This window comes from Trachinotus anak, unplaced genomic scaffold (assembly GCF_046630095.1).
Source record: "Trachinotus anak isolate AG129_WGS33_773 ecotype Australia unplaced genomic scaffold, CSIRO_AGI_Tana_v1 ptg000003l, whole genome shotgun sequence".
Lineage (NCBI taxonomy): Eukaryota > Metazoa > Chordata > Actinopteri > Carangiformes > Carangidae > Trachinotus > Trachinotus anak.
The window spans coordinates 2275067-2302741 of NW_027273854.1; the positions used below are offsets into that span (position 1 = coordinate 2275067).

General features: G+C 43.4%; 2 protein-coding genes across 5 annotated transcripts; both read left to right on the plus strand.

Moving 5' to 3' along the window:
* The first annotated feature begins 1196 nt into the window (after window positions 1-1196).
* LOC139611054 (myc-associated zinc finger protein) lies at window positions 1197-10215 on the plus strand. 3 transcript variants are annotated; one of them, XM_071465342.1, is made up of 9 exons: window positions 1198-1440; window positions 1703-1866; window positions 3997-4147; window positions 4582-4973; window positions 6445-6707; window positions 6828-6891; window positions 7655-7826; window positions 8676-9134; window positions 9361-10215. In XM_071465342.1, the coding sequence occupies exons 2-8, from the start codon at window positions 1834-1836 to the stop codon at window positions 8999-9001; spliced, it is 1401 nt and encodes a 466-aa protein (XP_071321443.1). In that variant the 5' UTR covers window positions 1198-1440; window positions 1703-1833; the 3' UTR covers window positions 9002-9134; window positions 9361-10215. The 3 variants fall into 3 exon arrangements, with proteins under 3 accessions (XP_071321452.1, XP_071321443.1, XP_071321433.1); XM_071465332.1 differs by having other exon boundaries at window positions 1198-1866; XM_071465351.1 differs by lacking the exon at window positions 9361-10215 and having other exon boundaries at window positions 1197-1866; window positions 6828-6925; window positions 8676-9019.
* Window positions 10216-11116: 901 nt separating this feature from the next.
* On the plus strand, window positions 11117-27528 carry nlk1 (nemo-like kinase, type 1). Of its 2 annotated transcripts, XM_071465320.1 has the most exons (12): window positions 11117-11667; window positions 12249-12670; window positions 13814-13943; window positions 14079-14134; window positions 14568-14674; window positions 15857-15942; window positions 16416-16625; window positions 18515-18616; window positions 19754-19840; window positions 20250-20448; window positions 20907-21000; window positions 22834-27528. In XM_071465320.1, exons 2-12 carry the CDS (start codon window positions 12363-12365, stop codon window positions 22880-22882), a joined length of 1428 nt encoding a protein of 475 aa, XP_071321421.1. In that variant the 5' UTR covers window positions 11117-11667; window positions 12249-12362; the 3' UTR covers window positions 22883-27528. The 2 variants fall into 2 exon arrangements, with proteins under 2 accessions (XP_071321421.1, XP_071321412.1); XM_071465311.1 differs by having other exon boundaries at window positions 11117-12670.
* Window positions 27529-27675: the final 147 nt, after the last annotated feature.

Consider the following 27675-nt stretch of genomic DNA (forward strand, 5'->3'; position numbering starts at 1 on the left):
ATAGAATAAGAATAATAAGATTTCTTTTTAATCATAAAAATATGAAATATTCATTTTTCATTATCTTTAATTCTGCAGCAGAAAAGTTGGACTTTATCTAAATCTGATTAAGGCTGGAAAGTAATTGGCACTTATAATAATGGCTCAAAGAAATATATCACACAGCCATAAATCAAATCACTGTGATATATTTAAAATAATGTTTTATACTCATGAGCCTCTTTTCACTTTCTTTTAATCCCCATGTTTAACAACTGGCTAAGTACTAAGTACTAAGTACTGTCTTGGTGTATGTGCCACAATATTTTTATTTTTTTTTTTGAAGTTGAAATAAACAAACAAAGCATTAATATTTGATAAGCTCAATTTAATGTCTGTTTGTTGGAGAGGTTTCTTTACTTCTTTTACCTTCATTTTACTCAGATGGTGACAACACTTTTACACTTAATAATTAGTTTAATAATTAAATAATTAATTCCTTGCATAAATCATGATATGTTTCTCTACCTGACACGAGTGTTGATCTTAAACTAAAAACTACAATGTTGTGGTACCGTCCACCTCAAGGTGGAAAAAGTGAGAACTAACATTGAAAGTGTTAGTTTTTAGTAATAAAATACCGTTTGCTCTACTGGAAACATGCCGAATTTGAAATCCTTGTATTAAATGACAAGAGGGCTGTCGACCCTGTTTACCATCCCCGTGAACTCCTACCGATAAGAAAGCCAACCTGAGATTTGAGATTTTTTGAATGGAGTTTGGTGCGGACGTCGTGGGCGCTGGGGTGAGATCCAGCTGTTGCACTTGCGCGCATCGTTACCTTTAAGATGCCCGGGGATGAAGCCTCGTTTTAGCTAAACCCGACACCATTTTAGCGAAGCTTGGCGCGTCCGGTGAACACGGTCCGGATGACTGGAGGAGGGTTTCGAGACACACCGGTGGATTTTCTCTTTAAAGCGAAGTGGGGGAATTAACGGCGGGGCAAATTCTACAAATGTCGGATTTCATTATTTGTCGGCCTACCGAGCAGTGGCGGCGGCGGCGGGGGCGAGAGGGACGCGACGAGAGGAGAGGAGGAGACGGGGTCCACTAGGAGAGGAGGGTGCATACACAAAATACTTTCCCTTTAAAGCGGAGAGGGACAGAGGGGGTGAAGAAGAGATAAAAAAAGAAAAGGAAGAAAGACAGAGAGGGAGGGAGGGCGAGGGAGAGAGCGAGAGAGTTTGAAAAAAAGAGAAAGATGTCATCCTGTCGATTGAAACGCCGAGGCGGAGCCATGGACCGCGGCCGACCAGGAGCTCTCTAGTTAGGGGACGGGCTGTACGCAACGCCGAGGCTTGGAACCCGACGCTGCGGCCTTTTCGGAGCTATCGCAAAATAAATGACTCCTGAACAGCCGCTGACTATGATTAGCACGTTTCGACTACGCGTCCATCTTCTGTATAAAAATAATCTCTATTTTGCATGCAATTCACCAAATTTTATTACAGTAGACATAAGCAAATTATATTAAAAATGCACCATTAAAGCAAGCATGATACCAACCATTTTGTCGCATTTACAAAAGCATCTTGTCAGTGCCTGTATATTACCAACAGATATTAATTCATAACTCATAGCAGCCTAATCACTAATAAGTGTTAGTTGATTGAAGCTAAACATCGTCCGGTGTCATTGTGTATCTCCATTAATTAACCGGCAGGTAGAGAGCAGCTGCCACACAGGCCTCGGACTGTGTTTTCATAGCTGTAGTTGGAGCATTTCTTCCCGGGCTCCGCTGCCCTCCTCCCTCCCCTCTTTGGTCCCAGCCTGGTTAGCCTTTACTCCCTCAGGATGGACACCTCCTGGAGTAATTTCCTTTTTCAGGTAAGTGTTAATTGATCCTGGAGCCGCTGCTCTCTGAGGTTTGGGTTTTGGGGGTGGAGGAGGAAACTGGGCGGGGGGGGGGGGGGGGGTGACATCTCAGCATGGGGTTAAAGATGGAAGGGGGAGGTCACAGAGGGGTCAGGGTGAAACTGGCTGGTGGCTGGTGGCTGGTGGACTCTCAGACCTGTTTCCTGTGTTTGTAATTGTCAGGTGGATTTTTTGTTTTCAGTCGTTCACTTTGTGAATTGCAGAACTAAACAACATCAAGCGGCACTGAAATCACCAGAGTTGTTTCACTGTGGCTTCATCATTACTTAGTGTTGAGGCCCTGTGTCAATATCCAGTTTTAATACCTTCATTATTTTTAGCTCATCTTGTTCGCACATGTTGCGTATTCCCATATGATCTCATTCACTGGTTCATTTGAAGGTGGCAGGATGTGTGGTCTACACATTGCACAGAGGGATGGAGGAAGTGGTGGTGGGGGCCAGTTTTTGCCACGGCCCCCGAATGGTTTACTCTGGGGCAAACATTGTTCCAGGGCAGCAGGACCGGGTGATTGCTGGAGTCAGCTTCGTTGATTTAGCATGTTTTATTTTAAAAAATCACAATCAAGTAAAACTACATATATGTAGCTGACACTGTGATGTGGGGGCTTTTGCTTCCCACTGGTTGTTAATCCAGTCTTGGTTCTTATGAGTCCCAACCTAACAGAGTGTTGTTGCCACTAATTATCATTTTCATTACAGATGAATCTGTTGATTATGTTCACGGTTTATCTCTTGGTCTATAAGACAACAGTAAACAGTTTATAACCAGCCTGTTTAACTGATCTTCAGTCCAGAACTCAAGTGTGTTCAATTTACAACGATTTAAAGCTGAGAAAAGCTGTAAACCTTCACGTTGGTGATGATATTAATTTGGTATTTTTGCTTGGAAATTGATTCTCTGAATATTTGCTGATTTATTTTCTATGACAAACCCACATCTGCTACTCTTTAACGTAAACGTAACTGTTTTTAATTTCACACCAAATTGGTGATGCATTCACAGAACCCTGTTCCATAACCCTGAAGGGATCGATGTGTTCGTGACATGTTGGAAAATGTGACAAAGCAAATGTTCTGTGGTTTGAACACACTTGCTTCAGTGTTGACAGAAACAGCAGTGAGACGTAGCATCTGGGCCAAGAACTGGGTGCCGGTACTGATTCTGATGCCTCGTCTCAATCCATCTTTACAGTCTGGTTCAGTCTCAGTGTTTTCAGAGAAACAGCTGTAAAAAGCCTCTGTGCTCTACCTGCTCACAGCAAACAGCAGAGACACAGTCAGAGAGCAGCTGGTGAACACGGTGAAGAGTTTAGCAGCTAAAGAGACAGAAATTTCCCTCAGGAGCTGGTGGAGTCCAAACACAGAGCTAAAAGAGGAAACACTGGACTGAGGTTCATCATGTGACACAGACACATGAATGATAATGTGTTTGATGATAATGTTGCTCTGGATGAATGTAGGCAACTGTTTCCCAACCTGTTGGTCATGATAAATATTAATTAATTAGTGTTGTCTCATTTGCAGTATTGTTCAGTCATGAGGTCAATGATGCAAATAAGAAGTTTCTAACAGACTTCATCTAGTCCAGAAGAAGAGCAGCAGATCAGCTTAAAGTGTCCGTACCACACCAGCATCACTGACATGCACAGCAGACTGTCCTGGCTCCCTGCAGAAGATAGGCTTTGTTTATAAAGAGAATGATATTATCTGGTATTAACTGTAATGTCCAGACAGAATTATCCTACACGTTTCCTAAGTAACTGCATTTTAGAAAATCCTTCACCCAAATGTTATTTATTATTTTCCAAGCATCGTCAGATTATGATGTATTTTTGAGGTGTGCAACACCTGAAGCAGAAGCTAATACAGATCCAAATGAATTCATAAATAAGTAACATGAACAAATGAATCTCAAGCATATAAGGTGATAATATGTCAGTGTTGTGTTTACAGACTGTTCCACTGTCCTCAAGGGGCCCAAAAGTTGATCAGTCTGGTTAGAATTTAAAAACTACATGAAAATAACCAGAATCTAGAGAAATTGTGTAAATTGATGACAATGTTGTTGTTGAACTCTTAGACACCACCGACTCAGAGCCAACCCGAGACGCCGCTTCAGTCAGAGCTGCTGCCTGAGCTGACGGGCTCAGCTCAGAGTCCTCCAGCAGAGCACATCGTGACCCCGCCGTCCACCGTCGACACCGCCGCCCTGAGCGAGGAGCCGCTACCTGGTGAGGGGGTGGGGGGGGGCTCAGACTGTTTTTTTAAACCAGGCTGGATTTAAACCTCGGTTCTGTTTGGGTAATGAAAGGATCAAAAACCTGGCACAGAATGTTTAGTCAGGCAGAAATATGTATATATTTTTAAAGATTGTTTTTTGGTATTTTTTTAGACAGTTGAAAGTAGAGACACAGGAAACGAGGAGAGAGAGGACAATGACATGTAAAGGTTCCGACTCATGCTGCAACTGACAGTTATTTTCATTGTCAATTAATCTGCTGGTTATTTGTTTTAATTAATCGATTGATTGTTTAGTCCATGAAACATAAAAACTTTTTATTGGGTAAAGATGTCAAAATGGCGACAAACGTTCTGAGAGGCTGAGATCAGGTTAAACACCTGTCTTTAAAAGTTTCATGTTAAATGTTTTTGCTGTGTCCGACAGTCAAACCGCTCACCAAACCGAGTCGGCCGGCCCACATCTGTGCCACCTGCAACAAGGAGTTCAAGAACAGCTACAACCTGCGGCGGCACCAGTCTGTGCACACGGGCATCAAGATGAAGGACCGAGCCGCCCGGGAGAAGGAGGACGGAGCGAAGGGAGCGCGGCTGGAGAAGCAGACGGTTCCTCTCTCCCTCCTCCACCTCACCCTGCCCCCACAGCCTCCTCCTCCCCCTCCCCCCGCCACCGGCCCGGAGACCCTCCCCCAGCCCGGTCAGCACGTCAACCGGGAGACCCAGCCAGTCTCTGTGTCCATTGCCCCGGCAACCGTAACCATGGCTGCACAGCCGCAACCTATCCAAGCAGCTGTTGTTGTAGTTGGGTCCATGGAGCAGGTGGGTTTGCTGGGAAAAGAGCCAGTCTGAGTTAAATATGTATGCAGGGAGTTTAGTTAGTGCAGGAACTGGACCCTGATTAAAGCACAATTCAGTTTGTTTATTTATTCATTTATTTATTTATTTATTGAGTTTCTCCTCTAGCTTTGGCCAAGAGTCTTGTTTTTTTTCCACTGATGACGTCTGCATGCCAGGGTTTCTGCAGGTCTTGAAACGTCTTTAAAAAGCATTGAATTCATTTTCAAACAAACAAAAAAAGGCCTTTAGAGATTCTTAGAAAAATAAATTAAACTTGGTGAACCTGCAGAATAATGCACAGAAACATCACCAGTTCTCCAAATGTCATCATGGAAATGAACGTCTATCTGAATGTGGCTCATTCATTCTGGTTTTAGTTCTGCTTCATTTAACTTCTGGCCATCACCCACACATAGACAAGTCCACACACACACCAGTGTCCCTGGTATCCATCTTATCCTTGTTTATTTCATCATGTTGTATAATATGGTTTGGAACATGAACCTGGTTATTCATATCTCTGTCTGATTCCTCATCAGGTCTCTGATGGTGTCAGTTTGCTTTCATTATATATTTATTATTTCTACTTGTCAGCCCACAGTAGGTGTGTGTTAAACTTAGTAAATTATTTTAGAGCTGTTAAAAAAAATTACCTGAAGAGGAGTAATTATCAGCACTTGACGTCTTTATTGGTGCGAGGCTGTTAAAAAGCGGCCTCAGTGGAAGAAGTAACGCCTGCACAGCGACTGAGTCACTGAATTTATTCAAAACACAACGTTTGGATGGAAGAAGAGCCGTCTGGGATCAGATGTTCTTTTTTAATCCATGTTGTGGCTCCAACATGAGCTCACAGCTTTTTTACAACTTTTTAATATTTTGTATGAATTCCCACAGAGAGAGGATGTTAGTGTGACTCTGCCCACTGCTCCCACTCGCTCATGTTGGTTGTCGTGTCAATAGCTGAAGCTCCGCACCTGCAGTTTGTTCACTTCATGGTTCAGTTTCTCACACACACACACATCAGTGCAGTCAGTGTTTTAACAAACCACAGCTGGAGCAAACATCTGGCTTGAATGTGAATCATAAAAGCCTTTGGATTAGATAGATCATTTTTCATTAGAACTGCCTCTGCACAGACTCAGGTTCATGACCACGATATTTGATACAACAGATAAATTAAAATAAGTTAATGAAATGACTTCTCCTCCTCCTCCTTGTTTGCCGTCTAATTAGCTCTCATGACATCATCCCTGGCACATACATGCACAATCACATCGTTATGTTTTTCTCTTTAGCTGCTGATGTTAAAAGAAATAAAACTGTGTTGTTACTCTTTGCTCCGGAGTTTGAAGGTTCAGAACAGACGATGTCCTCTGATGCTTCTTCAGCCTTTCATCAGATGTCGTCTCTCAGTTGGACAAAGCTTCATAAACTCTCTGCCTTTTCTCCACAGAATCCAAATCCCACTCCCACTCCCACTCCCAACACTAACCAGGTGAGGAAGAACCACGCCTGTGAGGCCTGTGGAAAGGCCTTCAGAGACGTGTATCACCTCAACCGTCACCGGCTGTCGCACTCGGACGAGAAGCCCTACTCTTGCCCCATCTGCCAGCAGCGCTTCAAGAGGAAAGACAGGATGAGTTATCACGTGCGCTCGCACCAGGGCGGCGTGGAGAAACCGTACGTCTGTCCGCACTGCGCCAAGGCCTTCTCCAGGTATGAACTACACAACATCAGCTCTCCTCTGCTGCCTCGTTCAGGGACCATGATTTTCTATAGGAAAGAAAGTATTTGGTAGGTTCTGACTCTTCTGTTTTTGTTGTGAACTGTTTTCAGACCGGACCACCTCAACAGTCACGTTCGACAGGTGCACTCTACAGAGAGACCGTTCAAGTGCACGGTAACGTCTTCATCTGTCTGTTCAACTAATATGGGTTTGTGAATCAAATAGACACTTATGATGATGATAATGATGATGATGGACCATGTGTATTTTTGATCAAAATGTAATTTCAAATGAGTCAAAATAATCAGTAACTCTCACTGTGGTTTATTTAGATGAAGCTGCAAATGAACAAATTGAACGTAACTAAAGGACTGTTCATTGGACAGAAAATGTACTTTTCAGCTTTTTCTTTTCAAAACTTTGTTTTTTCTGCTTCGCTTTGTGTTTGTTTTTCTTTAATACTGAAGTTTTGGTTGAATCTTTGATTTGTGTTCACAATTCGTCAGTTTTGGTTCATTTCGCTCAGGTGATACTGACGTATTCATCCTGTTATCACTCATTATGTTGTGGTCGGCTCTGTGACAAATCAATGAGCAGCTCTGCTTTATTTGTATTTACAAAACTTCCTCTCTGTTCTGAGAGGATCTGTCAGGAAGAATGCGATAAACTGCCCAAATCCAGGTGTCTATAGCTCGTAGAAGACTGGAAGCTGCTGCCAAAGGGACTTCTACAAAGTCCTGAATTCAGGCTCTGAAGACTTTTGTAAATGACAGATTTAGGTTTTGTCATTAAAGGTTTTTGAGTGAAGCTCGATGGGCAAAAATATCACTTTTATCCATTTAAGAGTGAATCTGCAGCAAAGATAAAGTGTGAAAGAAAGTGAAGCGTCTGCATAAAGCCAGTGTGTATGTAGTCATGCACATCTTGTTTTTCACAGACGTGCACGTCAGCGTTTGCCACACGCGATCGTCTCCGTGCTCATCTGATCCGTCACGAGGAGAAGGTGCCGTGTCACATCTGTGGGAAGCTGCTGTCTGCCGCTTACATCACCGACCACATGAGGGTCCACAACCAGTCGCAGCACCACGCCTGTCACCTCTGCAACCGCAGTGAGTCGCAGATAACTGCTCAGATTCTGAACCCTCTGGCCTGGTTCAGTCCACACACAGCAGGGGGGAGTTACACCTGCGGGCCACTGTGGTGGTCCTGCTCGTCTTCAAACAGAAGGCTCAGCCCATGTGTGTCTGTGCTGGAGACCAGAGACAGTCTCTCTGTGTTCAGTCTGGTTCTCTGTGGTTTGTAGTTTGCATGTGTCAGCCTCATGTCGCTGGTTACTTATCACTTTACAGCTGTATAACCACAGGAAGCTTTTATTGTGAAAAAGTGCTATAAGCAATGCTGCGGAACATCCTGGTTTTCATAAGAGCCAACACACTATCATGTGATCTATCTCGCCTGTTGATGTCATAATGACATCACACCAGCAACATTACATAAAACCAACACCTTCCACTACAGTCGTCTATGTGTAAGCTGAATCTGAATATGACACAGAGTATTTTTAAGCATTCTAGCAGCTGCATGTGGAGACGGAGGCATTTTAGTGACATTTTCTGATAAAAATAAATCAAATTAATTTATAACAAAAATAAATCCAACATTTTAGAACGTCAGAGCTGACAGCAGCAGCGACGCAGCAGACACACAGTAAACACACTAAAACACACATGTGAGCCGCAGCAGTTTAATGACACAGGCGCCACACACACACAACACAGGCAGTGTGTTCCCAGCGTGATAACAAGCAGAAACAGCCGTGAGAGGAAGAGAATCACTGGAGTTTGTCATCAACACCTTTGACCTGCTTTGCTGCGCAGAGAAAAACTATTTCTGCATTGAAATAGATAAAATATATGAAGCGTATATGTTTTGAAGAGATTTTTATCTGTGTGTTCCAGGCTTCACCACCCTCACCTACCTGCGTGTCCACGCTCAGAAGCACCACGGTCAGGAGTGGAAGGAGAGCGGCGGGGCGCGGGGTGGTTTCGGTGGGACGGGGGCCGGTGGGGTGCTGCTCTGCCAGCTGTGTGGGGTGCAGTGCAAGACGGCCACGCAGCTCCAGGGTCACATGGGCACCCACGCCAACCAGGGTGACCCCAGCCCTGACCCAACGAGCACGGCCCCCTTGGGAACCACCAGCGTGGCTGTCACTGTGTCCAGTGCTAGCACAGTGGGACTGCTGGTAACTGACTGCTCCAGTATCGCCCCCCAGCCTCACAGCTAGCACTGCTGCGAGGTCAAAGGGGGGAGCTGGGGGTGGGATGGGTGGGAATGGAGGCGGGGGAGTTGGGTAAACGGGGGCAAAGGTAAACAAGGACTCATGGAGGAGAGGACGGGAAGAACAGCAGCCAAACCAGGTGAGAGAACCATCATCTATTTAAACATGATGCTCTACATTTTTCTTTAAGTTCTGCCATCATGTCTCCTCTGAAAGTGACCCCTCCCCTAATGACACGACACTGTAAGTGAGGGAAGATCCACAGATCTGTGCACAGATGTATTCCAGCCGAGGCTTCAGCAGCCTGAGTTTCACCGTCTGCAAATCAGCAGCTGCAGCTTCAGTCCTGTGTTTTCTCCTTCCAGATTATTCCCTAACAGACTGCCACAGGTGAGCGCAGAGCGGGAGAACCTGAGCACGGAGATCGTCTCTGCTCCTCGATGTTGCACATGGTTTCAAAAAGAGGACAAGCTCAGCTCCGTCAGCGGCGTCGAACACCTGACCTGCCTCCAACACTGAGGGACACACACTTCCTGTACATGTCACATCCTGTACCAGAGGAGTCAAAGTCAGGGAACAGAGTGGATCAGAAACCTCTCTTCATTCATTATGGAGGAAAATTAATGTGTATTTTTATTCTTATGGCTTAGCACTTAGCTGTTTCTATTCGCCATCATTTCATTGTTTTCATTTTTAACTGACCTGCACAGCCTGTCATGGTTTTGTAAAGCTGTTGCTGTTTTTACATCTTTTATATTCCATGATATCAGTGTTTGTTTATGATGAGGAAATTGGCCTAAAGGCCTCAATTGACTTGACTTATCTCAGTTTCTCCCCTAATTTATTACAGAACAGTCTCGAGTTTGCCTTTGTCAGAGCCTTCAGAGCAGGTCACCTCCTCACAGGACGTGAGAGCAGGTGTTTCAGTCGGGCCATCATGTACATACACTTCTCTAGAGCTGATAAAGGCAAACCACTAGTTGTTTGTGTATATTCTCCATGAACATTGAATGTGCATTAATTCTCTGCTTCGTTATAATCTTTGTTCTTACTCTGGATGCTGATTTGTTCATTCTTGAAAAGGTAAATTGCCATGTAATTTGTAGCTACTTTGGTGACACATTTTCTGTGGCTGTGCATATTGATTGTACTGGACGCATAGTGCATAGCGCCTTGTTACTACTGTATTAAAAGACAGTAAAATGCATGTGTGGATTCAAGATGAAATGATCTTCATGGGTGTCTGAGTGGCTCTGCACTTTATCTGTATTGGTTGTAGAACCCCTTTGAGGTAAATTTGCGCTTTGTGATATTAGGCTATATAAATAAAACTGACGTGAGTTTCTAAAATGACATTGTTTAGGATTAAAACATCAAAAAATGATAATATAAACAATCAGCTGCAACATAAATAGAAATGATCTCATAATAATAATAATCTGATGATATATTACATCATACTGTAGCATTTCAATGCCAGAGGCCATTCTGCTTCCTTTTCATACTAGGGCAACTGCCCAGGGCCCCATTTTGTTGCTCGGCCCCTGTTGACCCCAAATGTACCTGTAGGTTTCTTTTTTTTTTTTTTAACATTTACATTACATTTAAATTTACATTTACTCATATGACAGAAGCTTTTATCCAAAGCGACTTACAAGTGAAGGACAACAGGAAAGCTACAGTGCAGTGGGAAACCTTTGTCTAAGTATTATGAAGTACATCTGTTTGATAAGTGCCTGGAGATTGTATAAGGAAGTGAGCCAAAAATCTATTGATTATCAAAGAAACTAATAGTCAGATGTAGTGATGATGAAGAAACAGACTCTATGACTGTGTAATATGATCTTACAGGAGGTGTTTGAAGTGTTAATGACCTGACAAAGTTAAATAAAATAGGACTTTACAACAAATGAGCAACAAACATAAACTGCAGTCAAGAAAGTCCCCTCTACCAGATGGGGGCCACATGATGGAGGGTGGAGGGGCCCTTATTGCTGATAATGTGCAATTGTCTAATAAATAATCAAACTATGTGGAATTGAATGATACCGAGTAAACGTGGGGGTCTGGGGCTGATAGATCTGCCTGGCTCATCAGTTTCTGGGTTAATGAGGTTGACGTGCAAAGTGGGGGCCACCAGGGGCCACCAGGGGCCCCCAGGAGGTTAATCCGGTCCTGGTTGTTGACAATACTTAAACATTGTGAATGCAGACTGCGTGTTTTTTCACACTGTGCCGCTGCTGCTTTTATGTAAGTCTGTATCTGAGCGCTTGTCCCTCCCCGGGTCCGCGGGTCCGCAGCTCCCGGCCGTTAGCTTTGTTTACAGCGGAGCGCCCTCGACCCTCCCCCACCCGGCGCAGCAGCTCCTCCCACTCCACAGGCTAGCCCGCTAGCTGTAGCCGCCGGTGTAAAAGCCACCAGAAATCTAGCTGGTCTACATTAACGGTGAATTTAAAGGGCCTGTTGGATGAGACTCCATCCGGAAAAGACAATAAAGTGCCTTTATGGGACGCTTCTGCGGCGGGGTTCACAACGCGATGGCCAGCTAGCTGGTAGCTGACGATCCGGGTGCTAGCTCCAGGAGCCGGGGCAGGAGCTCCGGCGACGGACGTCTAACTCGGCTTTTTAAAGTCTGTTTTCGTGCCCTGCCATCCTTGGCTTCACTGCGCTCGGTTCGTACTTTGATTGTACTAATTTATCAGGGGGATCTGTCTTTCTAAAATATGTAGGTCACAGCAAACGACCGATGGTGATTATGTGGGTCACAGACACCAGCGCTTTAACCTGTTAGCTGGAACAGCTGGTTAGCAAGAGAGCTAGCTTTAATGGCGAGGGGCTTTAATTAATCATTTTATGAGGAAAGACAATAACGTTAATGCATTTGCCCGCATTAGTGGGAGATACTCTGCGGGCTGAGAGGATGAGCTTATTGGGTTTAACGTCCTTTTTTTCATGTTTTGGAGTCGCTGATGGCTGCTAGCTAGCTTAGCTGGCCGCTGTTCACCGAGTAGCTCCACTAACCAGGTGAGCGCCGCACACAAAGGTAACTCAGCTCGCTGGTTAAAGTGTGTGAACCGGTGATTCGGTCAGTAGCTCTCACGCCATCACCGAGGTGCGTATTTCGCCGTGTTTCAACCGGCATGCTTCACACCGTTAGCGGTAATCACCGAGCCCCGCTCCCCTCCGTCTTGGCACCGAGCTCGGTTGTTTACATCTACGGTGGTAACTCGGTCTTCCCTGTATGCACACACAGGAGAATAACGGGTCATGCTGAGTGATCGGCCGTGTTTCCTCCGCGCCTAGCCGGGCAGCAGCAGCTTGGTGCCGCTCAGACAAAGTGGACTGTTCGGGGTTCGGCTGTGGGAGGATGGCGTTTCACGGCGCGGGCCGGCAGACCGTCTGCGGAGACTTGTTTCCAGGCTCCGAGCTGGGCCACAAGTATTTCTGTGTCAACTCCTCCTGTGGAGCTCCCTCCACGGGCCTCAGCGCCACACCGTGCCTGACCGGACCCACTGCCCCGGCCGGGACCCCTCGCCACCCGACAGCTCTCGGAGGAAGCGCCGGCGGCGGAGCAGCGGTGCCTCAGCCCTACAGCAACCCGGCCAGCGAGGTGCCCAGCCCCGCGGAGATGGAGCCGGATCGCCCCATCGGTTATGGCGCATTTGGTGTAGTGTGGTAAGAAAACGACACTGAGGCCAGTGTTTTGCATGTTTTAACTATTAATAATTCAGACCCCGCATTTCTGCTGACCGCTGCCAGAAGGTGCTCTGGAGGCTTCCCCCTCATTTCTGCAGGGTTTTGAAATTTGAATCTGGAGACAGATCATCCATCACAGTGAACATCGTGTCTCCTTGTATGTTTTATTAATTCATCAAAATGGCACTGGTGCTGGCCAGAAAAATAAAGTACAACTCTTTCTAATCAATGTCCACCTTCAGCTGAGTGTTAAATTAAAAAAGAAAAAACAGTGATCACACATTTGAGGATTGTCTGCAGCTAAATGAGACAAATGTTTTACTGGACAAGATGGCATCATCATCATCATCATCATCATCATCATCATCATCATCATCATCATCAGGGTTTAGAGTTCATCAGAAGCCCAGTTGAGGACAGGCCTTGCAGTCACATTTTTAGGTTTTGCAGGTCAAACAGTCAGGAATGTGCTTTTACCATGAAACTAAAGAAAACACGAGGCCAGCTGTGGTCGCAGACCGTGTACTTGACTCTGATAATGAAACTCAAGGGGTAAATAAATTCTCTTAAATCAGACATGAGTGGAAACTCAAACTTGCTTTGGAAAATGAAATGAAACCTATGTGTTTTGTAATAAATGGGCTAAAACACGTGAAAACGGTTACAACAATTTCCCTTTTAATTTCTTCATCTTAGAACTGCAACCAATGATCATTTTCATATTCTGCCAATCGTTGTCTCAATCACCAGAAAACCGGAGCCCAAGGTGACGTGTTAGAAACGATTTGTTTTATACGACGGGCAAACACAAATATATTCACATTACATCATCATATCAGACAAAGTGAAGCATCAAATCCTCACACATGAGACACTGGAACAAGAGGATGTTTGACATTTTTGTTTTAATAGTGTTGCGGAGTAAATTTCTGTCAGATAATCTCACTGACGAACCGCCTGTGCTCTGCTGAAGTTTATCTTACAGTATGTCAAGGGAACTCTTCGCGTGTTTTCATAATCAAATGACCCAGTCTGCTAAACTATGTCACCAAACTCGCCTGAGCTCTCGCAGGAAAATACTTCTTCTGAACAGGAATGTGTGTGATTGTTAACGTCCCGCAGGTCGGTGACTGATCCCCGCGATGGTCGAAAGGTGGCTTTGAAGAAGATGCCTAATGTCTTCCAGAACCTGGTCTCCTGTAAGAGGGTCTTCAGGGAGCTGAGGATGCTGTGCTTCTTCAAACACGACAACGTAATGACGGGACAAAGGGGGAACGTGGTGTTTGTTGTAGACGGGAAGGCGGGATCAGACGTTTTTATGATGTTATAAAAACTGACCGAAGACTAAATGCTTTTTTCTGTTTGTCTTTTTCTGTCCAAATAACAGGTGTTGTCGGCTCTGGATATTTTGCAGCCTCCACAAATCGACTGCTTTGAGGAAATGTATCCTTGTTCATGTGAAAACACAGCTGAGGAGAAGGCAGACTCCTGCCTTCATTTGTTAATATCATCACCATTCACTGCCTTTTCCATCAGACCTCCTCACTTATCACATACATTTACGTCCTCGCGCCGTCTGTCCCAGTTTCTCTTCATTAATTGTCCCTTATGTCCTCATTTTTATTCACTTAATTTAGCCTCTCATCTCTAAATCCAGCTCATCACTGCTGATGTGAGGCCGGTCACTGGTGAATATTTAATGTGGGTAGTTGATGTGATTCTTTTTCTTTTTAATGTTTTATTGACACTTGTTGTTAAGCAACTGTGTCCTCTTACTAAAAAAGAGACCTGTGCTCGGAGCTGCTTCGTGTTCATGTAGGCGGAGGTCAGTGTGTGTGTGTCAGCTTTTTTTCCTTGACAGCAAACCGCCCCGCAGCTACGTGATAACAGAGCTGATGCAGAGCGACCTCCACAAAGTGATCGTGTCTCCGCAGCCTCTCACCACCGACCACATCAAGGTCTTCCTCTATCAGATCCTCCGAGGTGAGCGGCTCGCAGAGAGGAGTGATGGTTAACACAGCCTGCGTGTCTGAACTCGGCCAGAGAGATTAGAGAGGTGGAGAGATGTAACACAGTTTCTGTTCTGATGAAGATTTGGACGAACAACATGTTTTTTTTTATGTAGTTTTATTTTTTGAGCCAAATTTAAAATTTGTTTATTTTAACAGTAGCACTTTTCCACAGTGTTGTCGAGTGTGTCCTTGGTGAGTTTAATTGTCTACAGCAGCACCAGTTTTCTCATGTACATGGTCAATGCAGGATTTTAAATAGTCTGACTACTTGAGCCAGTTTCCCCCAGAACTCCTCATGTTTTGAATTTAGTGTCAAATCTGTCACAGACATTCGTTTCTGTTTTTTCCATTTTAATTTCTTTACAGATGTTTTTTGTCATTTATTTTCTATTAGAGCTGAAAAATGAAGAGCAGAAAAAGTGACTTTTCCTTGAACACTGACACAGCCTGTCGTGAATGAACACCGAGGCTGGATCCAAATCCAGAGTCTCTTGATGTGAGGTTTCATGTAGAGGATCTGAACAGGCTGATGTGTGATAGTTCTGATGTATTGTTATCTGCAGGTTGATCAGTTTTATGCCTCAAAATCACAGCAGAAGTGATGTCAGGGCACTTTTCATATAGAGCAGGTCCACACTGCACTCTTTATAATATTAACACAGAAAAATACTCAGATGAGGAGCCTGTTGAGACCAGAATCAGAGACCAGCAGAACCGTTAGCATCTTTTATTTGTTTATACTGTTTGTTAGCTTGTAACTGGCAGTGGCTGACACAGTGTTAGTGGTTGTGCTAATGCTAACTCTGGCTCTCTGTACTGACAAGGTTTCAGGTGTATTTAGCCCCGCCCCCCCGTCCCTAAAGGTTGACAGGATTGGTTCCTTAGGTTCTATGACGTACGAATCCCTGACTGTCTGAATCTGTTTTTATGAGACTGTCATTGGTTCGAGGTGGAAACACTCAGTCATGGTGTTGACTGATTATTTCACTCATCATGTCTTTATTATATAAAAACATCATCTGGACGTTAACGAGGTTAAACATTTTCTTTCATCAGAGTGTCTTTAATTATTCATTTACATAATACATCTGAGCAGCCAGCAGGTGTTTAACAGTTTGAGACCCCTGATCCTGATTGTTGTCGTCTCATCCAGGTTTGAAGTACCTGCACTCAGCTGGGATCCTGCACAGAGACATCAAACCTGGAAACCTGCTGGTCAACAGTAACTGCCTGCTCAAGGTAAACATCTGATTCTGCTTTTCAGAAACACGTCCAAGTGAAAAAAACAACAATCCCACTTAGAGACGTTGCTGGGACGAAAAGCACAATCTGCTCTGGGTCCAAACCAGATGCAGGAAGTGATGAGCCTCATGTCTCTGTAAAAGACTTTTGAAGATGAGTTTAATTTCAGTCTCCAAGCATCTTTTACTTCACAGAACGTCTGACCAGTTAAACAAACAAAAAACATTTTGCTTGAAATTTGATATCATGAAACAAACTCAAAAACGCATGCATTTCCACAGTTCACGTCTTTAACTGCTGTTGGTTCTGCTCAGAAAAATAGTAAATATGTGTCAAACCTGCAGTAAATGACTGAAGAAACACAGTTTGAGTATTTGGCTCAAATGTAAAATCGCCCACAGTAATAATTATTCTCTCAGTTTGCACCAAAACAAAAAAAAAACGCTCACCGTCATTTTGTCTCTGGTTAGATTTGTGATTTTGGGTTGGCACGTGTGGAGGAGCCCGACCCGTCACGTCACATGACCCAGGAGGTGGTGACTCAGTACTACAGGGCGCCCGAGGTGCTGATGGGCTGCCGGCACTACGGCTCGGCCATCGACGTCTGGTCAGTGGGCTGCATCTTCGCGGAGCTGCTGGGACGACGGATCCTCTTCCAGGCTCAGAGCCCGATTCAGCAGGTGAGACCAGTTGACGCTTCACCTGACTGTGACCCCTGATGTTTCAAAATCCACCTGTCCAGTCATCTGTTACCTGAACCTGTTGGTTCCTTAGACAAGAATAATTTCCGCTTTAGCATCATTGGAGGGTTTTATCTCAAAAGAACCATGAACAGCTCCAAAGGGACAATGGCTTCTTCTGTGTCTTGTTTAATTCAACCAATTATCCAGATTTAATTAATCCAGATTTAATTAATCCGAATTTAATTCATCTTAATTAAAAACAGAGAAAACCAGAGAATGTTTGATGTTTTTGGTGGAAAATGATTGAAACAGGTTGAAATATGTGATCAAAAGTTTATATTTTTGTTTTATTGCTTTCACTATAAAATATCAAATGTGGCGTTTTGTTAAAAACCCAGAAACATTTAGTTAACAAAGATGTAAAGCAGCGAATCGTCACATTACAGAAGCTGGAAGAACATGTGGTGTTTTCACTTCAAAAATTATTGACCAAAAATCCAAAATTTTGTTGGATTTATTTTCTGTTGATCAAGTCGACACTGCTTGTGTTGTCTTTACCTTTATCAACATTGGAAATAATGTTTGCGAACGTATAGTCTGAAAACAGTTGTGAGGTAAACAGTGAAAATATGGCGTTCATATTAGAAAACACTCCACTGGGAATGTGTAAAGCGACAGACGACCAGTAACAGAAGGAGCTGTGGTTGTCCTCGAGAAATGACGCTACACACAGTTCACTGTTTATACGACCTTGCGCTGAAAAATAGACGAGTACGAGCTTCTGACTTTGAACAAGGATTAACGGAGGAAACTGGTTTCAGAGTCTGATCAGACAGTGAGAAGGACACTGACGTGAGGTCGAGTCCAAGAGAAAAACCACTGCTCACAGCACTACAGGTGGATGTTGGCAGCTCATTCTTTAATCAGATGAAGCCAAAATAAATGAGTTTGGAGCAGATGGAGTCCAGAATGTTTGATGTGGACTTGGTCAGAGCCGGAGGAGGGAGGGGGCTGATGTGAGGCTGAGGAGAGGACATTTATAGATGGAGCTATGACTGTGGGTTTGTACCCAAAGATGACTCCCAGTCTCAGGAGGCCTGACAGGACAGGAACTTTCCAACACGACAAAGATCCCAAACACACTGCAAAGATTAGACTGAAAGAGAAAAACAGTGAAAGCTGTGACCTGGACACGTTTGTCCTCTAACATGAACCCAGGTGAAAACCTAGGGTAGAGAAACAAACTCCTCCAGTCAGACTGGTATCATCTGTGTCCAGGAGTCTGTCATCAAAAACAAAGGTGGACATACAGAATATTAACAAAATAAAAGTATGAAGGGCTGTTGGTTCTCTTCATTACAGTTTAATTTGTCAAACATTTGTGTATTTTTATTAATTGGCTTCATTTCTCTTGAGCTTTGGCTGAAAACAAAGGCTATTTGATAACTTCACATTATAGTGAAGCTGAAGTTTGTTTATGTGCTGCATGTTAGTATTTCATCATATGTGCAGCTGTTTTTCATGTATAATGTTTGACTACATGTGAGTGATTACAGTTGTAGTTAAAATAAACACTTGTCCCCAAACAAACACTAACTCAGTTAGTTGGTAGTTAGTTGTTTGCAGGTAGAGAGTTGAACTGCACAATGACGTTTGAGACACAGAGAAACGGCTGCATTTATTTGTAATATTTTATTTTCATCATGTTTATTTTGGTTTAGGTTTTACCTTGAGGAGAAATCCGTGGTGTCAGTCAGTCAGTCAGCTGCAGGTTTACACCTCCAGCAGGTTTAACAGGCTGGTTTATTAAATAACAGTCCCGATCGCTCCCATCCAGCAGCTCAGCTCTTTGACGTGGTTTCTCTTCTCTTTCTTCTCTGCACCAGTTGGATCTGATCACAGACCTGCTGGGAACTCCCCCTCTGTCGGCCCTGGCGTCGGCCTGTGAAGGAGCCAGAGCCCACATCCTGAGGGGGCCGCACAAACCGGTACGTGACTGCGTGGTCTGCTCTCGCTGACTCTACCTCCAACATCTAGTTTCTGTTCTCACAGATTCTCCCACAGAAGAAACAACATGTTAACCTGTGTTTTCTGCTCAAGTTTAACTCACTTTTACAACATAATCAATGCATCACATTCATTATTCTTAATGATGTTTTTATGTTCAGCAAATGCATTTTTTAACCCTCTAAATTCTGCACACGTCTCCTCTCCTGCATGTCTCTCATGATTTCAACACATTGGTTTAAATTCTGGAAACCTCAAAAAATTGTTTTTATTTAGGAAAGAAACTGTTTATGTTTTATTTATTAACATTATTTATAATCCTTTGAGATTTTGGGGGCGTTAGGGGGGCACAACAATGGACCAATGAGAAAAAAATAAGTCAATCTACTGAAGAAAAATGCTCAAGCTAACAGTCAGAGTAACAGTCAAAAACAGAGAACAAATATGTACGGATGAATTATCGCTTAGAGACAGAGGGAACCATGCAGAGCTCTGTTAGCCCTGTTAGCGCTGCTAGCCCTATTAGCCTTGTTAGTGTTACTGTGCTCACCACTACTAATGTTTAGTTGATTTTTGGTCCATACTGGTATTGAGGAGTGTGAAGGGCTCTGATAATAAACACTTAAAGCTGCCTTATTGATATTTGTCCACCAGGGGGCAGAAACCATCATTACCCCCAACGTAGAGGTTCTGTTTTCACGTGTGTGTTGGTTTGTCAGCAGGATTACACAAAAACTGCTTAACAGATTTGTACTGAACTTGGTGGAGGGATGGTGGTTGGCCTGGGGAAGAACTCATTATTATTTACTATAAGTTAAATGTTTTTCTCTGAGGTCTGGTAGAAGGCAGACTGGCTCTACTGAGAGCTCTAAATCTGAGTCAGTCCTCGGCTGTGATTTTATAAACGTAACTGACAACAGAAACCAGGAGTTTTATAATGTCACTGATGAAGAAACAGTGTATTTAACCTGGATCAGTCACATCTGACTGATAATCAATCCACCAAACAAGAAAATAAAAACAAAATCACCATGACAACATTTTACTGAAGGACTGTGTTTATATCTGACTGTTGAGGAGAGAAGCAGATTTTAAGGAACTCTGTTTTTGGTCCTCAGCCGTCGCTGTCGGTGCTCTACATGCTGTCTGACGGAGCCACTCACGAGGCGGTGCACCTGCTCTGTCGGATGTTGGTCTTTGATCCGGTGAGTTCAGACGGTTCACACTAACACAGTCAGAGTTGATCATGAGCAGCCGCGTCAGTGATGAGGTAAAAGTCACGAGCTGATAAGATTGAAGTCACTTTTTCAGACGTGAAATAGACACAGCACAGGACTTATTACACAGACTGTGTCTCTGTGTTTGGTCAGATTTTCAAACCATCCAAATAAATACTGAGTTTGCTGGGGACTATTTTCAGTGGCGGATTAAGCCACAGTTTGTTCTCTAGTGAGTATTTGTTGCAGCAGGACAGTGGAGCTCTGTGGCACAGAGGAATAAGATATGTCAGGCTTTAATTCATACACACACACACACACTCTCCCCTGGTGAGCAGGATCAGTCATGTTGAGTGCACATGAAGCACTCAGTGACTCAGTGTTTTCTCTCCTCCAGGCTAAACGGATTTCCGGCAGCGACGCCCTCTCCCACCCTTACCTGGACGAAGGGCGCCTGCGTTACCACACCTGCATGTGTCAGTGCTGCTACTCCGTTCCCAGCGGGCGAGTTTACACCCGGGACTTTGAGCCAGTAGCTGAGCGGCCGTTCAGCCACAGCTATGAGAACAGTCTGCTGTCAGTGTGGCAGGGGAAAGGTACGATGATGTAACTGTGTCACGGTCACTGTTACTTATATTGCAAAGCTCAGACTAACACACAGAGTCAATGTGGAGCAAACAAAGCATTTTAACTCATCACTGCAAACTGCGACTGTTTTACATCAGTGTAAGACATTAAAGTTTTAGTTTGCTTTACACTGTTACACTGAAAAGCTTCTCCTTCAGTTGATTAAATCCCTGCAGTACCTGAAGCCAGCGGGACTCGTGGATAAATCTGCAGCCTCTGATTGGAGAAGTGTCTCATCAGAGCTCAGCGACGTTAAACACAGCTGTCCACTGTGTTTACCCACATTAAATCAAATGTAAATGACAGCAGGCCGCTGCTTCATCATCTGCTGGTTCATAACTTGACGTGTTCTGGTGTCCAGCTCAGCTCCTGCCTCTGTGTGTTTCTGTTTGTGTGATGTTTTTTTTCTTTTCCTTCCCAACATCAGAGTTAATCCATCGCTTCATCACGGAGCACCAGCAGGGCAAACGGGTGCCGCTGTGCATCAACCCTCAGAGTGCTGCCTTCAAGACCTTCATCAGGTGAGGAGGAGGAGGGGTGAGCGTGGGGTGCTCTCAGCTGATTAGGATGTCATTTCCTAGGGAAGCTGATTGTGTTGCTGCACCTGTATTGTGTCTCCTCCCTCTCTGCTTTTCTTACTCTAATCTGCAGCACAGTGATGCTCTGCTGCTTCCACTGTGTTTAGAAGCTGCAGATCCTCTGTTTTATTTCCAGGCCTTTTAAATCTTCCACTAACCTGTTAGATTCTGATATTAATCAACCCGAAGTTACCAAACTAGTCTTTCTATATCTTAAATTCCTGAACTCTATGGATCACACTGACATGTTTCAGCTGACTGACAGCAGTTAGTTACAACCAGCTGACGGTCGTGGGTTTTTGTGTGAGCCACAGCTGATGAGTAAGAGTTCTGATATCTGTAATATCCATACTGACACACACACACCGGACTTATACAAATCAAATAAACAGTTGTAGTTTAGTTTCTCTACCTTATAGCAGCCTCCTCCAGAGGTGGTTCCCTTGCACATAAACCACATTAGCTCTGGCTGTCACTGATTTTAATTTTTAGGATCTACATGACAAATTTAATTTGTAGTTTTTCCAACATGTCCTCTTTTATAAAACCCCAGACGTCACGTGAACACAACAAAGCTGGTTCTACTTATCTGTCAAAAAGATCTAATCTAATATCTACAGGTAAATCAAATTTCCTACATTTACAGATGACAGCAAACACAGCACTGCAGCCCTGTTTCGATGGCAATCTTAAATGAGCCATTATAAACCACTGATACCAAGATATTTAAAGCTGGACCTTTAAGCTTCACATCAAACTTTAGTTTTATCTCTGAGCGTCAACAATCACGCGTCGTCTAATCCTCTCTGCTCCTTTTCTCCAGCTGATGACGTGATCGTCGTGTCGTCCGGGTGCATCAGTGCCAGAAGCTGAATATAACTGTCTGTCACAGTGTCGTTTAGATTAATAGTGTGACAGCTGCTGTGCAGCAGATACTCTTCTGAATACAGCAAATAACAGTGGAGGTAGATTTCCACTCAGTCTGACTCCTTCTACACTTTCACACAGAAACACATGATCTGAGATTTTAGCACAAAGTCATCACTGCCTCCAGGATGTTGCCATTAATTCCTGCTTTAAACTGTCACATTAACATGAAGGCTACGGCAGAGTGAGGTATTAAACACACATATTTTCACCCGATAAAGACGACTGTGATAAAGTTGAGGTTAATAAATCTCAAAGAGAATATATTCAGAAATTCAGTGAATGAGCCAAATTGAAGTTGTTGTGACTCCTCTCATGTCTGACCGGGGCTAAGGAGGTGGAAAAAAATCCCTGTGCAGCCGCAGTCTCAGCCCACTCTCTATATTTACATTTCTATCCCTGCCAATATCAGGAATCAGAATTATCAACATCCAGCAAAACACTTTATGTTCAATGAGTATTTTCATGCTGGCGACAGCGAGAGTCAGAGGTATGTTGTTCTCAGGTCGTCGTCGTCGTCCGTCCGTCCATCCCCTGCTCTGGACACCATATCTCAGTAGCCTCGTCAAATGTGGCACAAACATTCACTTGGACTCAAAGATGAACTGTTAACATTTTGGTGATCAAGGGTCAAAGGTCACAGTGACCTCACAAAACACTTTTTAGCCATTACTCAAGACTTCACACAGCAATTATCACAAGATTTCACAGAAATGGTTAAAATTTTATCTGACTCTGGATAAACAGGATGTAATGTAAAACTAGTCTGAGTGGTGGAGGGAGACTACGGCCAGGTGGTGAATGTAGTTAACTTTATCATCAATAACTATGTATTTGTTGTGTCGCCAGGTCGACTGCATGGCATTCCTCCAAGGTGTCCAGGAAGGAGGAGAGATGAGCGGCCGTCCTCTTCGGCTGGAGGAGCGACAGCAGTTTGAGAAAGGATTTCATTGGCTGTGGCATCTGAAAATCCCGAAGAGTTTGGGTCTATTTTTTTTTTTTTGTTTGTTTGTTTTTTGTTCTTCTGGCGTGATGCAAAGGGGAAACGACACCCAACCCGACCCACCTCCTGAAAACCCTCAAATATTTTTTCCCTCTAAATCAAAATTTCTTGAATATGAAAACTAACTCTTAACGACCCAGACGGCTGATGCTCGAGGCGTTTTCGGTGCTGAATTAAAAAAATGCTGCTGAAGTGCTTGAGGAGGAATAAGAAAGAGGAAAATAACTGAACTCGGTACTCCATTGGATTTTCCAACCTTGTTAGTAGAGACGTTAGGAATAATGATTTTGATTGTTTGGTAGAATTGTTGCTTAGTTGATTTTGTTGAAGTCATTCCAGCCCTGTGCAATATGGTTTAACCTAACTAAGCGATAAACACACCGGGGACACTGAACGCTTGGAGCGTGCTCTCTTGCCAACTGCAAACGGATCAGCCAATCACAAGCTCCCAACTCAACAAGACGTCATCGCCTGCCAAACAACATGACACCAATAACCGCCAAGGTTTTCCTCCTTTTTTTGGACTGCATTTGAACACATCACTCACTGTGTTTTCATCGCTCGGCGTCTTCGTGCGTCGACGCAGCAGTAATAATGCAATTTAACAGATGTAGCAGGTTTTAACCACAGTTCCCAGGTGTTTCTCCACACACACACTTTAAGCTTTGTTGTTGTTGTTGTTGTTTAGCGCCTCCTTCTCCTCACAGTGAGCTGGTCCTGGATCAGTGTTGTTTGACCTCTTCTTATAAAACCTGGGCCACATTCAGCAGGAGGGAAAACTGGGACAACAGGAATTCATTCCCCGCAGTCGACTGTGTGATCGCCAACTGTTTTATTTTGAAAATCATGACAGGAAATTGTGTCTCTCAGTGTTTAAATAGTCTGAAATAGTGTTCAGCAGATAGATGCCAAACCTGCAGATATTTGGCTGCTTTGTTTTCTCCTTCTTCTCTTTTCTGTCTCGTGTGTTGTCTAAACGCCGTGTGAACTCACCACAGTGTGTTTTTGTCCTGCTGATTCCTCAGCCTCCACTTTTTGTGCCACCAGTGGAGAGAGGAAGAGGAAGTGGCAGCGATAATGTTTGTTTTTTTTCTTTTTTTTAATCTCTTAATTTATTGAGTGTTTGTTGAAGAGTGTGTCTCCACCCTTTGTGTTTGAAGTGACCCCTCTCGGTCTCAGTTACCTCAAACCCTGGGAAACAAACAAACAAACTGAAGGCTGAGGACCCCGGGGTGCACGTGGGATATGTGCACATGTATAAACTGAACCCTCCCATCACATCTTTACCGTCATTCCTCCAGATCCAGTGACTTCATTTACCTCGTGCTCGCTCCTCGTCTCTCGCCCCGCAGCTCAGAATCAGTGTGAGGTTTGAGAGAAGGATGTCGCCGGTGAAATGCTGCTGTTGTTTTTTTTTTTTTTGTTTGTTTTTTTTTCTTTGGTTTGTTGTTTTAGTTCCTGTTCAGTTTAAGGCTCAGGTGTCCTGTTGTAGACTATGAATTGTATAAAGCCACATAAGGATGCACCAGTATTGGTCCTGGTTTGGAGGATCAGATTCTTCACTGTGAGAAGAGTGTCGACTCTCTCACGCTGTGACGTGAGATCTGAGGAGATTCTGTCCCGTCACCACAAACTGGTGGATGAGTTGTCAGATATTTTCCTGTCAGCCTGGGCCTCCAGTAGTTCAGTCTAACTGGGATTACGTCCAAACTGGTGGTGTTTGCATGTTTAGCTGCCTGACTGCAAATTGCATCGACTTCACTACTGAATCATCCTGCAGATGCTGAGTGTGTTTTTCCAGCAGTTTAGTTTCAGTTGATAGAAAATTAAACTTCCTGCATATCAGTCAACTACGGCTGCAACTAATGATCGTTTTCATCATCATTGAAAAATGTCCGTCACATTTTCCCAGAGCCCAAAGTGGCGTCTTCACACATCTTGTTTTGTCCAACCAACAGTCAGAACCCAAAGATCTTCAGTTTATTACCAGCACAGGTCAGAGTCGAGAAGCTGAAGCTTCACAAGTTTTGTCAAAACAATGAATCGATCGTCAAACTTGTTTCTGTTTAATTTTCTATGGAGCAACTCAACATAGATGCCTTTTTATAATTTAGTTACAGTGATGTTTTTATCATGAAGTACTGAAGTCTTGGTAACTGTTGGAAAAGTTCTCCACAGTGGTGCATTCAAGGACGCCTTGTTGTGTCAGATCTCCTGTGATGATGATGCAAACATCTGCAGCAGTGAAATTATGAACACTGACTCTTGAAGGGAAGGAGATGACGTCCAATCTGTAGTTCATGCAGTCGACATGTAAAACCATCAGTGTGGTCCTTAAATCATCGCTGGTTCCATGCGGCCCCGAGACTTTTGGCCCTTTTTGACTGCAGGAACTTTGCCAGGAACCTTTTTTAGGATCTCAGGAACTTTACGAAAAGGGTCAGTGACGTCCGGCTGCAGACGCTCACCATTCAAACATCACAGCAGTTTGTCGCCATGTGCTGAGATGATGTTTCTAACCAGGCTGTTGTTTATTTTTAATCCACCCTCGATTTGTTTTGTTGAAACCTCTTGAGATGTGGTGGAACCTCAGACGCTGAAGGAACCTTTAGCTCCTGGTTTAGTTCCTGTGGCTCCTCACTTCCTGGATCGTGTGTTTGAAACGTTGAAAAGCTGCGGTCCAAGTGTTCTCAGATTTTTTCTTTTTTGTTTGTTTTGGTTGTTGTATTTGCCCCGAATCTCCACCAGGCGGGGCCCCAGAGCCGCCGGGCCCCTGAGCGTCCTTGTTGGTCCCTGACAGTTTCCAGATTTTTAACCCCTGAAACCTCAGCTCCTCTTCTACAGGAACACAGCGAGTCTCTGTGGGAAACACTGAGACCGACTTGTATATCTGCATGTGTATATTTATTATCCCATGGAGAGCATTTGGGTTTGAATGCTGTGCAATGGTTGAGTTTGTCGACGATGACGAAAACGTACATTTTGTGGTAATTTTTATTTAATTCATCTTAGGAAGTGATTTTATTAGAAGTTTTGTTTTCGTTTGTTGTGATCTAATTAGACTTTTTATGGAGTCCAGAGGCAGGAGAACGTCCTGATAACTGTTCCCTAAAAACACCAAAAAACCTAATGAAGTTCTGCACACGGTCAGCACTGGTGAGTTTATTTTAAGTTTATTTATGGTTGTTTAAAGTAGCAACATTTTGTTTTGTGATATGATTGAAATGTTGCTGCTTGAAATAAACTTATTAGTGCAGTTATTGTGTGTTTTGTGCGCTGAGATGAAAATCAGTTTCTCTGATTATTTTATTATTTCCTCAAATCAACACTTTGATTCCCTTCATTGTGTTTAAGCCTCAACACTCCCACTGTTCGTCTTTTACTAACCAGTTTATCTTGAGATTTGTTTTGATTTGATTATTTTCATTATTGAGATGGTTTTTTTTTTTTCTTGGCATTTATAGAAACCAGGAAATAACATTTTCATACAATGTTTCTCCCCCAATGTTGGTTTAAACTGAGGAGCTCAGGTGGTTGATGGTTCAGGACTTTGACACCAGAGACCAGGTTCACATCCTGAGTTCCACCTGATGTTGAGCTGGTTTCAGCTTAATGTTTAAAAGAAGTATTTGATCAGACCCCCTCCTCACATCACACAGTAAAATCTAGTATTAAATTACACTCTCATGTTCGTGGGTCCTGCATCGTTATTGTTGTGTCCATGTCTGCGATTAATGATCATTTTCATTATCAATTAATCAGTGAATCGTTTTGTCCATAAAATGTCAGATAATAATGAATCAGATTATAATTAATCCAACAGCTCGTTGTTCAAACCCCAGAGGACTCAGTTTCCCGTGGTATCAACCAGAGGTCGGCCGTCAAACTGCAGACACTCTAACTGGAGAGAAACTTAAAATGACGAATTGATTCATTTTCTTTTTGATTGTCTCATTAATTATTGATCAACTGTTTTAACTCTGTATAAAACAACAGTACAAACTAAGGGATGATGCATGAATTGAGCACTGAAATGAACCATTTGAGGGATGATTGTTAATTTGAGGCACATTGACTCGTTTAGGGACCAGTTAACCCGAACGTTTCCCTCCGGACTCCTTCTTTTCTTTCTTTTTTCTGTTGTTGTGTTAGTAGAGATCCTTCCAGGTTAGGAACAGTTTTAAACTAGATGACCTGTGTTTGGTCTTATCTGTTCTGAGATCAGCTGACGAGTGTGTTTAGAGTCTTTAAGCTTGTGTCGGGTCAGTTTTTAGACGTTGAGGTGGAGCAGAGACAGACGGACGGACGGCTGGTCATCTATAGAGATTAGACTTGTTTTCTTCTATGAAAAGAAACTTGATGTGTTTATTATTCTAAATATGAAACTGATGTTTGAAACAGATGTTTTTGTCTTTGTTTTAGCAAAAAGTTTTGTTTGTTTTTTGACTTGTGTTCCCAACAAATACTTGAATTTCTTAAAAAAAAATGTTTAGAGTTAAAGTAGTGAATGATAAATAAATAAATGGACACTGGATAATAAACCTCTGCTCTGTCAGCTCTTTACTCAACATGTTTTCAGTGGAAACCTGCAGAGAAAATGTTCATAGTTGTAGAAAAGCCAGTGTTCACATCAATTTATTTTATTTTATTTATGTGCAGTCCTAAATATATCCTGCAGATCAAGAGCC

Excerpts from the sequence above, each read along its gene's own strand:
- nlk1 (XM_071465311.1), top strand. The coding sequence starts at position 12,363 with ATGGCGTTTCACGGCGCGGGCCGGCAGACCGTCTGCGGAGACTTGTTT. Across the intron at positions 15,943-16,415 it reads ACAGTAACTGCCTGCTCAAG|ATTTGTGATTTTGGGTTGGC; the intron begins GTAAACATCTGA and ends GTCTCTGGTTAG. Across the intron at positions 20,449-20,906 it reads GTCAGTGTGGCAGGGGAAAG|AGTTAATCCATCGCTTCATC; the intron begins GTACGATGATGT and ends TCCCAACATCAG.
- LOC139611054 (XM_071465332.1), top strand. The coding sequence starts at position 1,834 with ATGGACACCTCCTGGAGTAATTTCCTTTTTCAG. Across the intron at positions 1,867-3,996 it reads GGAGTAATTTCCTTTTTCAG|ACACCACCGACTCAGAGCCA; the intron begins GTAAGTGTTAAT and ends TTGAACTCTTAG. Across the intron at positions 4,974-6,444 it reads TAGTTGGGTCCATGGAGCAG|AATCCAAATCCCACTCCCAC; the intron begins GTGGGTTTGCTG and ends TTTTCTCCACAG.